The 16,814-nt window shown below is 41.2% G+C and overlaps 1 protein-coding gene across 4 annotated transcripts in view; it reads left to right on the plus strand.

The window, feature by feature from the left end:
• The first annotated feature begins 228 nt into the window (after window positions 1–228).
• The window catches only part of ift56 (intraflagellar transport 56), a 58,579-nt gene continuing 41,993 nt past the window's right edge, over window positions 229–16,814 (plus strand). The window contains exons 1-6 of one of the 4 annotated variants that reach the window (XM_073033844.1): window positions 229–308; window positions 4,924–5,061; window positions 9,019–9,111; window positions 11,674–11,788; window positions 12,982–13,031; window positions 14,603–14,748. In XM_073033844.1, coding sequence (XP_072889945.1) covers window positions 306–308; window positions 4,924–5,061; window positions 9,019–9,111; window positions 11,674–11,788; window positions 12,982–13,031; window positions 14,603–14,748 — 545 coding nt within the window. In that variant the 5' untranslated portion in view covers window positions 229–305. Of the gene's footprint in view, window positions 309–383; window positions 649–4,923; window positions 5,062–9,018; window positions 9,112–11,673; window positions 11,789–12,981; window positions 13,032–14,602; window positions 14,749–16,814 lie in introns of those variants that run through there. The other 3 variants (XM_073033845.1, XM_073033843.1, XM_073033842.1) reach the window with 3 other exon arrangements.

Genomic DNA, 16,814 nt, shown 5'->3' on the forward strand with positions numbered 1-16,814 from the left:
GAATTCGGGATTTCCTTGGCGGAAAGGCTGGAGAACCGGCGCTTCGTTGCTACGAATCAATGGCGGAAGGGCGAGATTTCGTTGCTAGGACGGAGAACGGGGAGGCGGGGTTTCGTTGCCAGTACTGAGGTTAGAGGGGCGGGGTTTCGTTGCCAGTACTGAGGATGGAGGGGCGTGGTTTCGTTGCCAATACTGAGGATGGAGGGGCGGGACTTTGTTGCCGGGGCGGGGTTTCGTTGCTATGACGGCGTGAACAGGCCGTTGAGCTTCTCTTTGCTTGGATCCCAGGCGATAGATCCGGGAAGATGGTGAGTTGGGCCTACCCGAACGCAGCGCAGAGCTGCCATTGCGGGAGAAGGGCCAAAAGCAGCCGAATTCCATACATTTTTTCGCAAAAAAAGCTTGTGCCAAAGCATGGTGTGCTGAGAACATGGAGTGAGGGTCATGGTGGGATCTGGGTGACAGAGGGTAGGATCTGAGGGAGGAAGACTGAGGAATTTAGTTAAGTGAAAGTAGAGGTGGGTCTGGTGACACAGAGTCAAGGAAGGGGACCAAGATGGATAAAAAGGAGTGTGGGATAGCCAAGGATCTTGAAAATCGGTTTTAAAGTTATGGATCTAGATGGTTATCTCTGGAAAGTCCAGGCAGGTAAGATTTCAAATCCTTTTTGGATCAAAGGCTAACAAATTTAAGATTTATTTCAACTTTAAACTATCATTGGGATAGCAACAGTTAGTAGCTCAGGTCAAAGATCTTTTATCTTTGACCTAATAGATGAAGTGTTACTCTCTCAACAGATACTGCCTGACCTGCAGTATTTTTCCAGAATTTCCTGTTTTTAATTCAGATTTTCAGTACAGTATCTGCAATTTAAAAAAATTTCATGTGCAATATTATCCTTGCATTCTGACTATGGGTCTCTATAATTTCAATTAAATCTTTAATAAACTCTAGGAAAATACAGATCTAGTCTGGCAATATATCCTCGAATGGCACCACTTTTGTGCAAGACATCATTGGAGCAATTTTTATTTTGAAAAGCATATATTTTTATGGGAGGAGACCAAAATTCTGCATAAAACTGTGTGAGGTTTCACCAGTACCCAATATGGTTAGGATGTCAGGTTCACTCAGTATTTATCACTGCTGATCAACTCAGAGGGGAGAAGAGAGAATGGCTAGGGTGGGTGGGGTTTTTGATTATGCTGGTTTCAAATTCCTGTGTGTCAAGATCTCTGAGGATCTAACCTGGTCCCAACATATCGATGCAGTTATAAAGAAGGCAAGACAGCGGCTATACCTCATTAGGAGTTTGAAGAGATTTGGCATGTCAGTAAATACACTCAAAAACTTCTATAGATGTACCGTGGATTCTGACAGGCTACGTCATTGCCTGTTATGGAGGGGCTACTATACAGGACCAAAAGAAGCTGCAGAAGGTTGTAAATCTAGTCAGCTCCATCTTGGGTACTAGCCTACAAAATACCCAGGACATCTTCAGGGAGTGGTGCCTCAGAAAAGCAGTATCTGTTACTAATGACCTCCAGCACCCAGGGCATGCCCTTCTCTCACTGTTAACATCGGGTAGGAGGTACAGAAGCTTGAAGGCACGCTCAGCGATTCAGGAACAGCTTCTTCTGCCATCTGATTCCTAAATGGACTTTGAACCCTTTTTAATCTATTCAATAAATGTATACTGTATACTGTAATTGATTTACTTATTTTTTATTATTATATTTTTTCTCTTCAATGTATTGCATTGAACTGCTGCTGCTAAGTTAACAAATTTCATGTCACATGCCAGTGATCATACACCTGATTCTGATTCTGCTTTACTAAGGCAGTGAGAAGTGTAGACAGCATCCATAGAGGGGAAGCTGGTAACCGTGATGTGCTGAATTGTGTCCTCAACTCTCTGCAGGTTTTTGTGGTCACGTGCAGAGCAGTTGCCACACGTGGTGAATCCAGACAGAATGCTTTCTATGGTGCGTCGATAACAATCTGCAAGGATTGACGGGGACATGCCAAATTTCTTTAGCCTCCTGAAGAAGGCTATTCTGAGTTTTCTTGGCTGTGACATCAACATGGATGGACCAGGACAGGTTATTGGTCCATTCACACCTAAGAACCTGAAGCTCTCAGCATCTATACCATCGATGTAGACAGCATGTGCAGTGTCCCCCTTTCTGAAGTCAATGCCCAGCTCTTTTGATTTGCTGACTTTGAAGCTGTGTCATGACACAGTATTAAATGAGCTCTCTGTCTCCTTCCTTGTGCTCCAGTTCCTGGTTATTTGAGTTAGGGCCCAGAATAGGAGTATCATCTGCAAAGTTGTAGATGGATTTAGAACAGAATCTGGCCACTCTGTTATGAGTGTACAGGGAGTAGAGTGGGGGCTGAGTAGACAACCCTGCGGAGCACTAGTATTTAGAATAATCATTGCGGAGGTGTTGCTGTCTGTGCTTTTTGATTGCGGTCTGTTAGTCAGGAAGTCAAGGATCCCGTTGCAGAGGAAGGTATTGGCTCCCAGGGTCCTGAGTTTGGTGATGAGTTTGCTTGGAATAATAATATTGAAGGCAGAGCAGTGGTCTGTAAGCAATAGTCTGTTATAGTGGTGAGGTGAGTGGAGTGCAGGGAGATGGTGCCTGCCATAGACTTGTTTCAGCAGTAGGGAAATTACAGTGGGTGAGGGTTGCCTGGAAGTCTGGAGTTGATTTGTGCCATGACATCTCGAAGCACTTCATGGCAGTAAATGTCGGAGCCACTGGTGGTAGAAGTGCATATTATCTTGTTTTCCTTCAGTACCAGAATGATTATGGTCTTCTCATAGCAAGAGGGAACCTCAGCCTAAAGCAGGCAGAGGTGAAAAATGTCAGCTAGCCGATCTAACCAAGGACACTATCCAGGCTGATACTTTGGACACACTCACCTGCCACACAGTGACTGTAGATTCAGGGGCACTGGAGGCTGTAGGGTAGTGGTCGCCAACCCGTCGATCTTTGAGACTTTCCCAGTAGATCCTGAAAAAAAATGAAAAATAAATACACAAATACTGTTGAGAGATTGTTTCTGGGTTGCGGGGTTTTAGTTCCATTCTTTCTGCCCAGTGCACATGCGCATAGCTCTCCCGCACTACACACTGTACTTCAGTGGTCCCCAACCACCAGGCCGCGAGGAAACGATATGAGTCAGCTGCACCTTTCCTCATTCCCTGTCAGCCCACTGTTGAACTTGAACCCACACGAGGTCATCAGTTGCCTAAACGCAGTGATACCCTCGCGCCAGTGTTCGCCTTGCGCAGCTGGCGGGAAGTGCCAATGCTACTGGCCTGGAGCGCGGCCGGCGGGAACTGTTGATGCTACTGGCCCGGAGCACGGCTGGCGGGAAATGCCGTTGATACTGGCCTGGAGCACGGACAGATGGGCACCGCCTCTGAACCTGTTTAGCACAACGAATGTCCGTGGGGAACCTGGTGATAAAATATTCGCAGACGACCTAATTTGGGCTCAAGGTTTCGTAAGTAGCAGAGCAGCTACCTCGCTGCGGTCTACTGAAACAAACTTATGTCGGCCGATAGATCCTACAAGGGGGGGGGCGGGCGCGGGCCTGTCGCTCTCCTCGCTCTGTCGGTTGCTCTCTCCAGACCGTGACTGCCACGGTCCCAGTACGGGGACCTCCGGCCCTGACCTTGTCCTCTCACCCCACCCACGACCAGCCACACCTGGCCAAGGTGGCTGGCGGCGGGCGGGCAGAGGCTGGAGTTCAGGCCCGGAGGCTGTCTAATGAGGCAATGAAGCCCTCAAAATTGCTTCGGTACCCTGAGTCCAAGCACCCTGCACTTAAATACGAACCCGCTGAGTTTTTTTAAATGGAAAAAAACGTGAGCAGCGTGGGACAGCAGCTAAGTGCCGAGAGCCGCGAAAACTAAATTGCGGAATAGACTGGACATAAGGAACCTGCTTCGAGTATTGCTGTATTCCTGTTGTGTTTAACAACCCCCCCCCCCCCCCCCCCCCACTGTCGGCCGGTCCGCAAGAATATTGTCAATATTAAACCAGCCCACGGTTGGGTACCCCTGGTATTTATGCATTATTTCTACTTCCGGGTTGTGGGGTTTTACTTACGGACTTTTCTGCCCCAGTGAGCATGCATGTAACTAATCGATCTGGGGTCGATCTTGCCTTTCACTAAGGCCAAGGTAGGGGATCTTGGGCTTAAAAACGTTGGTGACCACTACTGTAGGGATTAGTGGTGACATACCCTTTCCCTTCTGTTCAAAATGTGAATAGAATGACATAAGGTGTGTTGGCCTTCATCAATCGTGGGGTTGAGTTTAGGAGCCAAGAGGTAATGTCCCCTTTGGTTCAAGAGCCTGATGGTAGAGGGAAATAACTGTTCCTGAATGTGGTTGAGTCCTGAGGCTCTTGTACTTTCTTGATGGCAGCAGCAAGAAGATTCGAGGTTCAAGTACATTTATTATCAAAGAATGTATAAATTACACAACATTGAGACATGTTTGCTCACAGGTAGCCAGAAAGCAAGAAACCCAAAAAATCCAATTCAAAGAAAAAGAGAATAAAAATAAAAGACCAACTCCGATGTGTAAGAGAAAGACAAAAAGAAAATACGGGTCATGCAAACAATTGAACAACAGCATTTCAAACCAAAAATGAGTCCTTATACCTGAGCCCTGGAGTAGGCCCAAAGCCTCACTTATCAGTTCATCATATTAGCGGGTACAGAGCACAGCAGCCGGGGCAGTCTTCATAGCCTCAGCGCCATGGAGAAGAGAGCATGACCTGGGTGGTGGGATCCTCGGTGTGATGTGTATTATCACATTGATCTGGAATAATTACAAGTGAATATTAGTGTGCTAACACTGAGTGTAAGAATTCTCTAAATTGATTACCTATTGTTTTTTAGATGCTCTCACGAGCAAAACCTGCTGTCGGTGGAGAAACATTGCAGGTTGATAAAAAGAAGAAAAAAGGGAAAAAAATTCCAAAGCTTGAAGAATATCTTGCTAACAGAGACTATTCTGGGGCCCTGACTTTACTGGAGGTAAAATCAAGATGCTTTCTACTTCAATCCAATTGTTTTCTACTTCAGTGATCGCTGAGGCTCAAGGGTATAGAACAAAAAATATAGTGTGATTCTTTACTTCTTACTTACCTGTGTCAGTCTTGGTTCAGTAATTTTAGTGTCATCAATGAGTCAGAAATTTCAAGGGTTAAGCCCTCCTCACAAGATTTCAAATGGTCTAAATGTACACCTCAGTGCATTAATGACATCCTGTTCTGTTGGAGCTGTAATCTTTGAATGAGGTATTAAAATGAGACATAGTCTGCCCTCTTCAATTGGACATTAAATAATTCCATTTAGTGGCCTACTTCTCTCTGTAAGATTATGTTTCCTATTAGAGGAGGTTCCCTTCCTCTCAATTGAAACCTTTAAACATTATCAATACCTTAATATAATCACTCCTTTACCTTCTGTATTCATGAGGATATAAGCCAATACAGTCTGTACTCGCTATTTAATCCTCATAGGTCATTCTGATAACCTGAAGGGCATCCACACCAAGACTCGTTTAGTTTGGACAGGTACATGGATAAGGAAAGTTTAAGTGGGATATGGGCCAAATGAGATCAGCATTTTGGTTGGCATGAATTAGTATCTTTTGGTGTCTAGAACTGAAAAGAATGCTTTTAATTGAATCTATTCAGAGTTCTGTACAGCTACTAATGAACTTAAACCACCTATTTCAATCTTTCTTGTGATAGAAGCTGCTGTACCATCAGAGTGATAAATTATGTTTGTATGCTTTAGCTTTTAGTTTTTTCACTATTGGAACCCCTTAATCTTTCTGCTTATCTACAGCACCTAGCTTTACACCTTTTGGAATACTCTGGTCCATCTTTTCAGATAAAATGTGGATGGTAGTATGACACTCCATGGTTTAGATTTGCAGCTGTAGTCGAAGTGCAGTATTCATAAGGATAAATCTTTTCATACAGTGAATGGTTATCATCTGAAATGCACTGCTGAGGTGAGTTGTGCAGAGAGATTCAATCACAGTGTTCCAACATGATCCGAAAAGTACTTGAAAGCAAAAGAAAAAATTGCAGGGCTGTGGGGAGAAGGCAGGATTGTCCTGCATTGTTCTTGCACGCTAGCACAGATTCAGTGGATCAAACAGCATCCTGAATCTAAAACCACAGCAGTATTTTAGAAACAAGGTAATCTGTAAGACTATTTAGTACATACCAGATAATGGTTTAAATAATATTTTGACAACCTTCAATCACTTTATTGAACATTTTTTCAAATGTAATACCTCTCTCCCTTGAAACTCTTAGGAGCTCTGTTTCCTATGCTCCCTCTAAGTTCAAAAGTTCTCTGTAACCCATGTGCCCTTTAAACACATTAAAACCCTTTTACTTGAATGGGCTTCATTTAAATACTATATTCATTTAAATATACTAGGGCTCCATTTTCCAGTTCCCTATGCTGTCATCAAATTAACCCTATGCTGAATTCGCTGGAAAACTTGTTCCATTGCTGTGAAACATCTAAAAGAAATAATATCCAATAGTTTGGAAAATCTGCCATAAAATCTTAAGTATGCTAGATTATTGGAATTTTACAGCAGTTCAAGGGTTCATTTTTTTGTCAAAGTAAGAAATCTTGTGCCAGGGGAATAAGCTGTGAGATATTTCCTCTGCTGAACTGGTAATTATATGCCAGGACAATTTCTGTTTTGAGATTGGACGTGTAGGCAATATAATTTGCATTTTGGAGCAGACTGCGTTTAACTACAGACTCGATATTGAGGGTGTTGGCCTGGGACAAAATGCTGATGCTGGAAATAGTCGCATCCCTCCAGTACTTTGAAGTCCCTGCTGTTGGTTGTATTTGACAGAATAATACAACAGAGCAGGAAGCATTCTTGTCCTGTGTTGGGTTTGAGCACCTCAACTTTTAACATGCTTTTCCTCAATTGCCCAAGGCTGTGCTGACACACTGAAGGCAAGTCTGAGTGTCATACACGACATCTGCATTGAGAGGAAGTCCTATGGGAAGAATTCCACGTTCTCCAGAGTCTTATTATGGACCTTTATTGTTGTAGACACTTGTACATAACACAGATTGTCAGTAAGGAATGAAAATGGTTTATAAAAGTAACCACACTTATGTGTACTTTTAGATATTTATGATGCAGAACATCACTTGTAACAGAGTCGATGTGCCAGATAGGAAATGCAACAGCTATCTTGTGCAGAGTTCCTACACAGAGCAATTTAATGACAAGTGGATAGTTTGATTGAGGGGTGAATGTTGGCTGAGGAACAAGAGATAATTCGAATGCTCCTTCAAAATACTACAAAGATTTTTTGTTTCTACATTTACCTGAGGGAGAAGATGAGGTTCCTTTCAATGCCTTGCTGTACTGCACAACTCCCTTAACAATACACTAAGAATATCAGCCAAGACCTTTTTGCTCAAATTAATGGTGTGGATCTTCATGGCACAGAGCAACACTGACACCAACCTGCTCATGGCTGATACATAAAAGTTAAGAAATATATCAATCATAGCCTTAATGGATGGCAGAACAGTCTTGACAGATTATATCAAAGTACATTTATTATTTCATTATGTATACATTATACAGCCTTGAGATTCATCTCCGAACAGGCAGCCATGAAACAAAACCTAAAAGAATCCATTAAAAAAAGAAGACCAGCAAACACACATTGTGTAGAGAGAGAAAAAAATTATGTAAACAATAAACACAAGAAGATGTCATTCTGAACTGAAGTTCACTGAGAATCTGTCCACAGACCCATAGTTCAGTGCAGAGTGGAGCAGTGACCTAAACCGGCCCGATCCTCGAACTGGGCCCCAATACCCTGATCTTTTCAATCTGACCCGGTGCCTAAATCATCATCCAAACATCAGGTTCACTGGCTTTGATATGTTCTGGGTCCTGGATCCCGCAGCCTCGATTCAGCCTGTACCTAACCTTCCTAATTCAGCCTGGCACTTAAATCGATCGAGCCTTGGATCATCCTCGCTCTTGGCAATGGGCCCACTGCCTCACCTCACCTTTGCCCTGCCACATCGAATTACCACCAAATCCAAAGGGAAGTTACAAGCTATTGCTTGCAGTGATCATTTGCCAGAAAAAAGTTATTAACAAAGTATTTAGTTGTCCTCCTTGTTTCATCAGCCAGAAGTTGCTGAGGTTCACCAGTGCCATCTTAAACTGGAATGGACAACATTTTGTCCATGATAACCTCATGTAGATTTACTTCAAAGAATTACAGAAGGTTTGCATCTTTTAAGAAGGCTATCTGATCCACCTTGTCAACTCTAAGAGTAAAGTGGCTCACACCACTCCCCATTCTGCATGTTACCCCTTATGTCTTGAGCTTTTATTTTCTTCAGTAACCTTTGCTGCCACACCATCCAGTATTTTCCCTTTATCCACAGCACACTTCAATTTCAAAGGACAATAAGCTGGTGAAGCACAATAAAACAATGTCATTTTTGTTGGATTATATTGAATTTCTCTGAGACTATAACAATTTTAATAATGGCTTCTAACATCTACCCTGTGACAGATGTTATATAAACTGTGTCTTAGCTGCTTACTTTTCATCTTCCCTTTTCGATTGAAACAAAATTCATTGGCTACTTTCTAAATTAATGAAACCTTCCCCAAACTTAAGGAAATTTAGAAAATTAAAATCAATGTGTGTTCTGTCTTACCACCCAATTCCTTTAACAGCTTAGGATGAAGTCCATCAGGATCGTAAGTTTATCAACCTAATAATTTGCCCAGTACTGCTTTCCCAGTGATTGTTAATTGCTCTTTTCCTTTCAGTCCCAGTGTGTTTTTTTTAACTTCACCATGATGTACAGACGTACAAAAGATGTGTCCTACTCTATTTATTTTCTGGTAATTTAATCTGCTGAGTTGGTCTCTGAGAAACTGTTTCGTCTCTATCATAGTTCAAACGGCACGTGGGTGAGAAGGAGGATGACATTGACATGTGGATGGGTTACTGTGCATTCCACCTTGGAGATTATAGAAGGGCTATGGAGGTAAGCCTTGGAAAGAACATAAATTATAAAAAATATTTTCAGTGCAACCCCATGTATTGTAAAGTGGTTGCTCTAAAGCCTTCTTTCTGTCACTTCTACCCCCATTCTGTGATTGTCAAGTTCTGTGCATTCAGGAGAACTAGAGCCCCCACCTCCAGAGCTTTCTTTTCAGAGCTTTTAACTTTTCCTTGTGGTATTTGTTGACTGCTGGTCCCATGCTAGTATTTAGCCTTGTATACAGTTTACCAAGCAACCTGGTTCTGAGATTGTTGAATTCCTAGTTCCTAAAATGAAGCTATGAGAAGAATGGTTGACCTTTCAGGGTCTTGGCCAGAGATGGTAACTGTCCATTACCCTCCACGGGTGCTGTCTGGCTTGCTGTTCCTTCAGCAATTTGTTTTTCATCCACTTGTGCTGGATTTCCATGGAAACACATACAGTAATTTTAACTATTCTCAGCTCATTGCATCTGTAAAATAATACGTGAGATTGCAACTTGCCTTGACACCTTCAAATATTAGTACTGTGGGGTTGTACAGTAGGGAAAACAGGCCCTGTAGCCCACTTAGTCTATATTGATCATCACCTGTTGACACTAACACTAAACTATATGCTGGGGGGGTGGGGTGTACAATTACATTGTTTAAAAGACATTGGGAGAGATACCTGGATGGATAGGAAATGTCTCCATCTTGGGATTGCTTAATGGTATTGGTCCATGACATAAAAAAAGGCTGGGAACCACTCAGATCTATCAAGTGGTGTGCTGTGTCTTAAATTAGACATAGATAGCACTGGAAATGCTCAATAGGTCAGGCAATTTCTGAAATGAGAAAAAATACGTTAATATTTCAAGCTAATGATGTTACATTAGAATTGGAAATGGTTAGAGATAAGCAGGTTAAGTTTAAGCTTCTATCGCTATCTAATCCGGTGATTAAAATCCCTCTTCCCGCAAACAGTTCCGGTAAATCTTTAACATGAGATTCTGCGATGCTGGAAGTCTTGAGGAACTCACTAAAAATTTGGGAGGAACTGAGCAAGTCAGGCAGCATCTATGGAGGCAAATAAAATCAACATTTTGGCTGAGACCCTTCCAAAATATCAACTATTTATTTCCATCCATAGATACTATCTGACTTGCTGACTTCCTCCAGCACTTTGTGTGCATGTTTCTCAAGTAAAACTTCTCTTTTTGCACCTTCTGAAATATCGTAACATTCTTCCCAAAGTTAATGGCAGAATTGGATACAGTACTCCAATTGTCTCTCAACCATTGTCTCTTAAAGACTTAGCATGATCAATTGGCCTTTGCTCACTATGTCCATATATTTATGAAGTGCACGATCATATATGCTTTAATAACCACCCTCAACCACCCATGCCAACTTCAAAGGTCATTACACATTTTAAACTAGGTTTCTCTACTTGTGCATATTCTTGAATAAAAGGCTTTATCTTTTTGCTAAAATGTATCATGCGTTTCTGCCCTTTCTGCAGGATATTCTATCCTAGTAGCCTGTTTAGAGTGTGCAGATTCACTATAGTACTCTTGACCCTCCAATTTGCACATAAATGGGAGTGCACCCACTACTTATCTCCCTCTGTCCATGTACTTTTTTTAAAAAAGGCACCCACTTCAACTGCATACTTTAGAGCTTGCGACTCAAGCCATGTTTCATTTTTCCAATTCAATTGTGTTGCATTGTGATTGAGTGGAATTTAGTCACAGTATTTTTACTGCTGAACAGAATATTGGTGTTCTTCATGTTGAATCTGAGGACAAGAGGATTCAGTTTACAGTGGAAGTTTACTGCCTGATTCACCCAAGATCATCCCAGTCTCTACCTTACTACTGTAGAAATTCTCCATTTCTGGATGCAAGCTATTCTAAAACAGGAATAAAAACTGTTACCCTTCTCTATTTGACTCCTGGAATCTTGTAACTACCAATGGGAAAACAGTCACATATTCAGATGGTGAAACGGATGAATATTTTGGAAGAAAACTTTGTTTCCGTTGTGTACTATACCAATGAGAAATGAACTAATTCAACCATACAAAATTCTTACTGGGCTTCATAGGATTGATGCAGAGTTGATGTTTACCTGGCTAGGGTATCTAGAGTCACAGACTAAAAAGAAATTCTAGACAAACGTGAGAAGAAACTTCTTCACCCTTAGTGAAACTTTGAATTCTCCTTAACTCAAAAGACCTTTGGAGGCCCAGATGCTGAGTCTATTCCATATAGAAATAGCTAGATTTTTAGATATTAAGAGAATCACATGATATGGAGATTGTTACTGTAGTGAAGTGTCACTGAGGTAAAAAGAAATCACTCATGATTGGATTGAATGGAAGAGTAGCCATGAGGAGCCAGATGGGTCTACTCAAGTGCTGCCATGAAAGATATGATTCGTGTGATAATTAAAAGAAAGCCATCATTGAAGTGACTTTAAACTAATGTGATTAAATGTACATGTGAGCTGAGATATTATCCCATGTGAGCATTCTGTCTTGGCTATAACTGACTTATGATCTCCCCCTATTTGCTTGCTTAAGGAATACGAAGCCCTCACGAAGAATGAAGGCATTAACCCAGATGTTTGGGTGAATCTGGCATGTACTTTCTTTTTCCTGGGGATGTACAAGGAAGCAGAGGAAGCTGCAGTGAAAGGTGAGTCAGTCTACAGTAGCTTAGGGCTGAACCTTTAATTTTTGCCATAATGCCGGCAAGTCCTTCTGTTGGAACTAGCCTCAAAATTATTTTCTATGTTCCATTGTTGTTTTCTGTAGCCTGCTATTTCTTAAAATTTCTTATTCAGATGTGATATCTCACAGTTTTTTTTTGTTGCATCCATTATTTTTATCCTCTCTGCCTCACTGAGTTGTTATGTTACATTCTTATGTTATTACATTATGTTATGCCACGGTGGGGTAGGGTGTAACAGCATGATGCCTACGGATCAGGGCAGTTCAGAGTTTGGAGTTCAATCTGGCACTACCTATAAGGAGTTTGTACGTTCTTCCTCTGAGTGCGTGGGTTTACATTAGGTGCTCCAGTTTCTTCCCACAGTCCAAAGAGCCCCAATTAGTAGGTTAATCGATCATTGTAAATTGTCCTGTGATTAGGCTCATGTTAAATCAGTGGGTTGCTGGGCACTTTGGCTTGTTGGGTTGGAAGGGCCTGTTCCATGTTGTATCTCTAAATAAATAAATAAATAGATAGATAGATAGATAGATAAATACATACATACATACATACCCTCTTCTGGGTTTGTGCCTGTGTTTGTAATGCTTTAACTGTAGTATTTTGGCACACTGGAATAGTTCCCCATTTTTCAATTGGACACTGGGCCCAACCGAGGCTGACTGTTCTGCACAGTACTGAATGAAAGTAATAGATTCCACAGCACCAATTTTGGAAAAGAGCAAGGGAAATCTTCATCATTCATTCGAGAGTATTCAAGCTGGCCAAATGGTAATTTGTGCCATTTGTGGAATCTCGTAGTACACATGCATAATAGACAAGATTAAAAGAACGTTTAACAGAGATGCTGATAATCATGAGGGATTTCAATAAGTGAACCAAGAAGCTATTTTGACTGGTAGATGAGTGGGGATCTAGAAAACATACATTTAAGATAATTAGGAGAAAAATTTAAGGGATAAAGGAGAACCGAAATGGTTGTTATGATCTGTTTGTCACAATTGGACTTTGGTTCTTCTCTAGGCTATTTAGAAAATTGTGTTGTATTGCCTTTCTTTTATGTGGATGATGCACCCAGATGGGCATTTCCATGCTGTAGGAGATAGAAAAGAGGAAATTTCAACTTCAAAATGCTCAAGCCAATTCATTCTCTCTTCCAGCTCCAAAGAGTCGATTGCAGAATCGCCTGTTATTTCACCTGGCGCATAAGGTAAACTTAGATTGATTGAAGTATTCTGATTCCTGATTACTTGATAGGCCTACTTTCTCTGTATTTCCATTTTTTTAAAATAAAAAAAAATTATTTCAGCTGCTACCCTCCTCCCTCCCCTTCCCCCCTTTCTGTTGTGCCTTTTATATTCTTTTGCCCTGATTCATTCTTTTCCCCTGTTATTTCCTTTTCTCTCTGTTTATCTCCATTTCTTTTACTGACTAATTGAACTCCTCAATCTAAAAATTCATGCACACAGTTCCAAATAAAATTGTTATACCTTTTGAAAACTGCCTTAATATGAAGTCAAACAATATTTCTAATTTCTAGCCCATTTCTAAATCCCTTGGCACCTTTCAGGGAATTTGATTTCCAATATCATGACAGAAATTTTATTTTATCGAGTTCCTTTGCTTTTGGCGTGAAACTTCCTCAAATGATATTAACTGCAGAGCAATGTCTAAAATTAATTTCTAGTGTGATCTTCAACCCAATTGTTTTAAACGTGATTATTGTGTGTTTAATACCATGTGCCTAAAATGCTGCTGCAAGTAAGCTTTTCATCGTACCTAGCCTACATATACATGTGACAATAGACTCAGCCACCTGAAAATAATATTTGTCACTTTTATTCACGGAACAACCAAGTTTCACCATCTCCATTTGCCTTAAAATTATGTTTTTTAAAGGGTCAACATTAAAACTGCTTTGATTGCTTTTTTGCTGAAATTTGAGGTTTACAATCTCAATCTCAAATGCAGAATCACATATTTGCCAGCATTGCTCATGGAGGTCACAGGCACAATTTTCCCAACTCTCTTGCCTTACATGCAGTCCAGCCTGCGACTGCTGATCTCTACCTGTTCTTCTTCTGTTAACAAAGTTATCATAGTTCCACAACTTGAGGAAAAAGCGTCTCATATACTTAAGCTTGCAAGTTCTGGCAGAGTAGGCATAGGGGTTTGTCTCTATTGCAGGCTTCACCAAAGAGCAGACATCTCATGTAGCATTAATATTTATAAAGAACACCCCCCCCCCCCACCACCACCCCCCCGGCAACCTGGCAAGTGCATATGACTAACTCGGACATTGCCCTGACTGTTTCAGCAAAGAATGTGCTTTCTATGGCACTATTGATCATCATCTTGTCCTTGTCCAAGGCCTTGTGACCCTGAGAACACTCCCCACCCCTCCCCCATTATTACATCGTCCATTCATTAATAGCAAGCTTCTCCTGTAGCTGGAGCAGCGCTGTTATATTGTCCCTTTAAGACAGAAGTCCCCCACCTTTTTTATGCCATGGACCCCTACTATTAACTGAGAGGTCTGTCGACCCTTGCTTTAAGAGCTATGTGCAAGATTGCCACTGAATAACTGACTGTTTTATGGCCAGTAGAATATTGCCTCACTTGACTGGGACAGTAAAGCACATCAACACTGTACTGTGAACTTCACAATTGAAAGCTATGATCTTATGGCACTTTCACAAAGAATGAGAGTAACACACATTACTGTTTAAACACAATTAAAATCAAATAAGACTATTTCTAGACCTGTGTGCTTTCTTCCAGTTCAGTGATGAGAAGAGATTGATGAACTACCACCAGAATCTGCAGGACATCACTGAGGATCAGCTCAGTTTGGCTTCAATCCACTACATGCGCTCTCATTACCAGGAGGCCATTGATATCTACAAGCGCATCCTGCTCGATAACCGGTAACTCCTGTACTGCCATGTCAGTGGTTGTGTGGAAGTGTTTTCACCTGGGATAGTTAGGGAAAGCACAGGAGAATAATCTGGATCAATACCTTGTTTTAGACGGAAATGATATGCGGCTCCATTGGCACATAAAAGGAATTAATTGACCATGGGACTCATTTTCAGAATGCTGGGCGTGGTGTATTAATACTAATCTAATCTCACCATCTGGAACTGTTTTAAGTAAATACAGTGTTTTTTCATGGTAGAAAAATGACTTCTGGATCCACAAGTAACAGGATCAAACTGAATTCACATGAAATAACTCAGTTGATACTGTGAATCGTGTGATTTACTCCCACAAAATCAGATACCATTTTTGTGGTGAATATTGATCACTAGAAGTCATGTTTAGGATCTCTTTGAAGGTCATAAGTTATTATTACTTGTCAATGTTGCTATCAAGATTGGAAAAAAAGAGGCTTTTTCTGAATTTCCTGTCCAGTACAATGAGCTATACCATCTACATCTCAAGCTATTTGGTCTTTTTTTTAAAGCATTTGAAATCCTAGAATTTCTGTCCTACAGCAGTTCCTGTGGTGCCGTGTGTCATCAACTGTTGACTTTATAGTGTCTTATTTTAATTTATCTTTTAAATAATTTTCAAACAAATCTAAGAAATTTATACTTGTTTTTTTTTAAAGAACCCAATCATTACAGGTCTGAGGTACCTCTGTCCACAAATGCCCACCTTTGAGGAGCTAGTCCAGTACTTCCCATAGTTACCGAGCTATTGGGGACTTGGGCTCCACACTTCCTTGAACACTTGCATCTCTAGGAACAAAACTCACTATCTGGAAACTAAACAACCCTCATTCCTAATGTGCCATTTATGCATTCCTGCAGCATACATCTTATGTAGAAGACTTGTACTCAGTTAGTCGTTCCCCCAGATCAGTACACCTCACTGTATTTATATTTTATCAGGAGGAGTAATGATTTAAGTGAATGGTAAAACTGGCTTGAAGAACTGAACGACCTACCCCTTTCCTGATAGTTAGACAAGCAAAAGGAGATAAAGAATGAGAGCTCTAGAATCTGAATGTACATGAAAATAAACTGAAAGACTAAAGAACTTATTGAATTATTATGGCCTTCCCTTGGACAACATTGGTGGTGTGGAGAGGGGCGACTTGCTGCTTGGGCAACTGCTGGTCTTCCATTAAAAAAAAACCTTGCCCAGGCATGCGCCCTGGAAACTTTCCAAGGTGCAAATCCATGGTCTATCGAGACTAACGGAGGCCTACGTGGCAGAGAGGAATTGCTGACATCATTATGGAGAAGGTGCTTCCTCGGTGCTGTTGGAAGTGAAATTCTCGTACTTTAATCAAGCAATAGTGACCAAGTTTTGTTGCGGCTATGATATTTCATGTGCCCACTGCCCTTTTTCATTCCAGTAATTGCAGATTTGGGGGATGCTATCAAGGAAACTGTGGTGAGTTTCCACAGTGCATTTGGTAAATGGTACACACTTTATTCATGATGCCATTTTATTGATTGATTGTCAAGTGTGCTGCTTTGTCTAGAAGTTTCTGGAATGTTTCCAGAGGTGTAGTCCTCCAGGGAGGTGAAGAACGTTCCATCATACTTGGGTCTAGTAGATCATGAAACGGCTTTGTCATATCAGGAGGTGCCATAAGGTACCTAAGTACTGAACTGCTGCAGTTACATTTCTGGTCAGCAGTAACTTTCAAAATGTTGATGATGGGGTATTTGCTGATTCCATGGAACATCAGGGTGGAGGATTTATAATCAATACCTGATACCTTACATTATTTGTTAGTTATCATGCCTCAGTGTTGTCCAGATCTTGCCTTTGAAGGCTTCACCGATTTGACAGTCACCCTTTCGCAGAGCATTGATGAATAAGATGTATATTATCAACAAAATTAATATGAAACTAAGCACTGGATCAAATGCCACTCCTAATGTCAAGTTCATTACTTTCATCTTGCTCTTCAGACCAGAAGCTAAAGGAGCAGATTTAGGCTATTTGGCCTTTCAGATCTGCTCTACTATTCAAT

This window comes from Hemitrygon akajei, chromosome 31 (genome assembly GCF_048418815.1).
Source record: "Hemitrygon akajei chromosome 31, sHemAka1.3, whole genome shotgun sequence".
Taxonomy (NCBI): Eukaryota; Metazoa; Chordata; class Chondrichthyes; order Myliobatiformes; family Dasyatidae; genus Hemitrygon; species Hemitrygon akajei.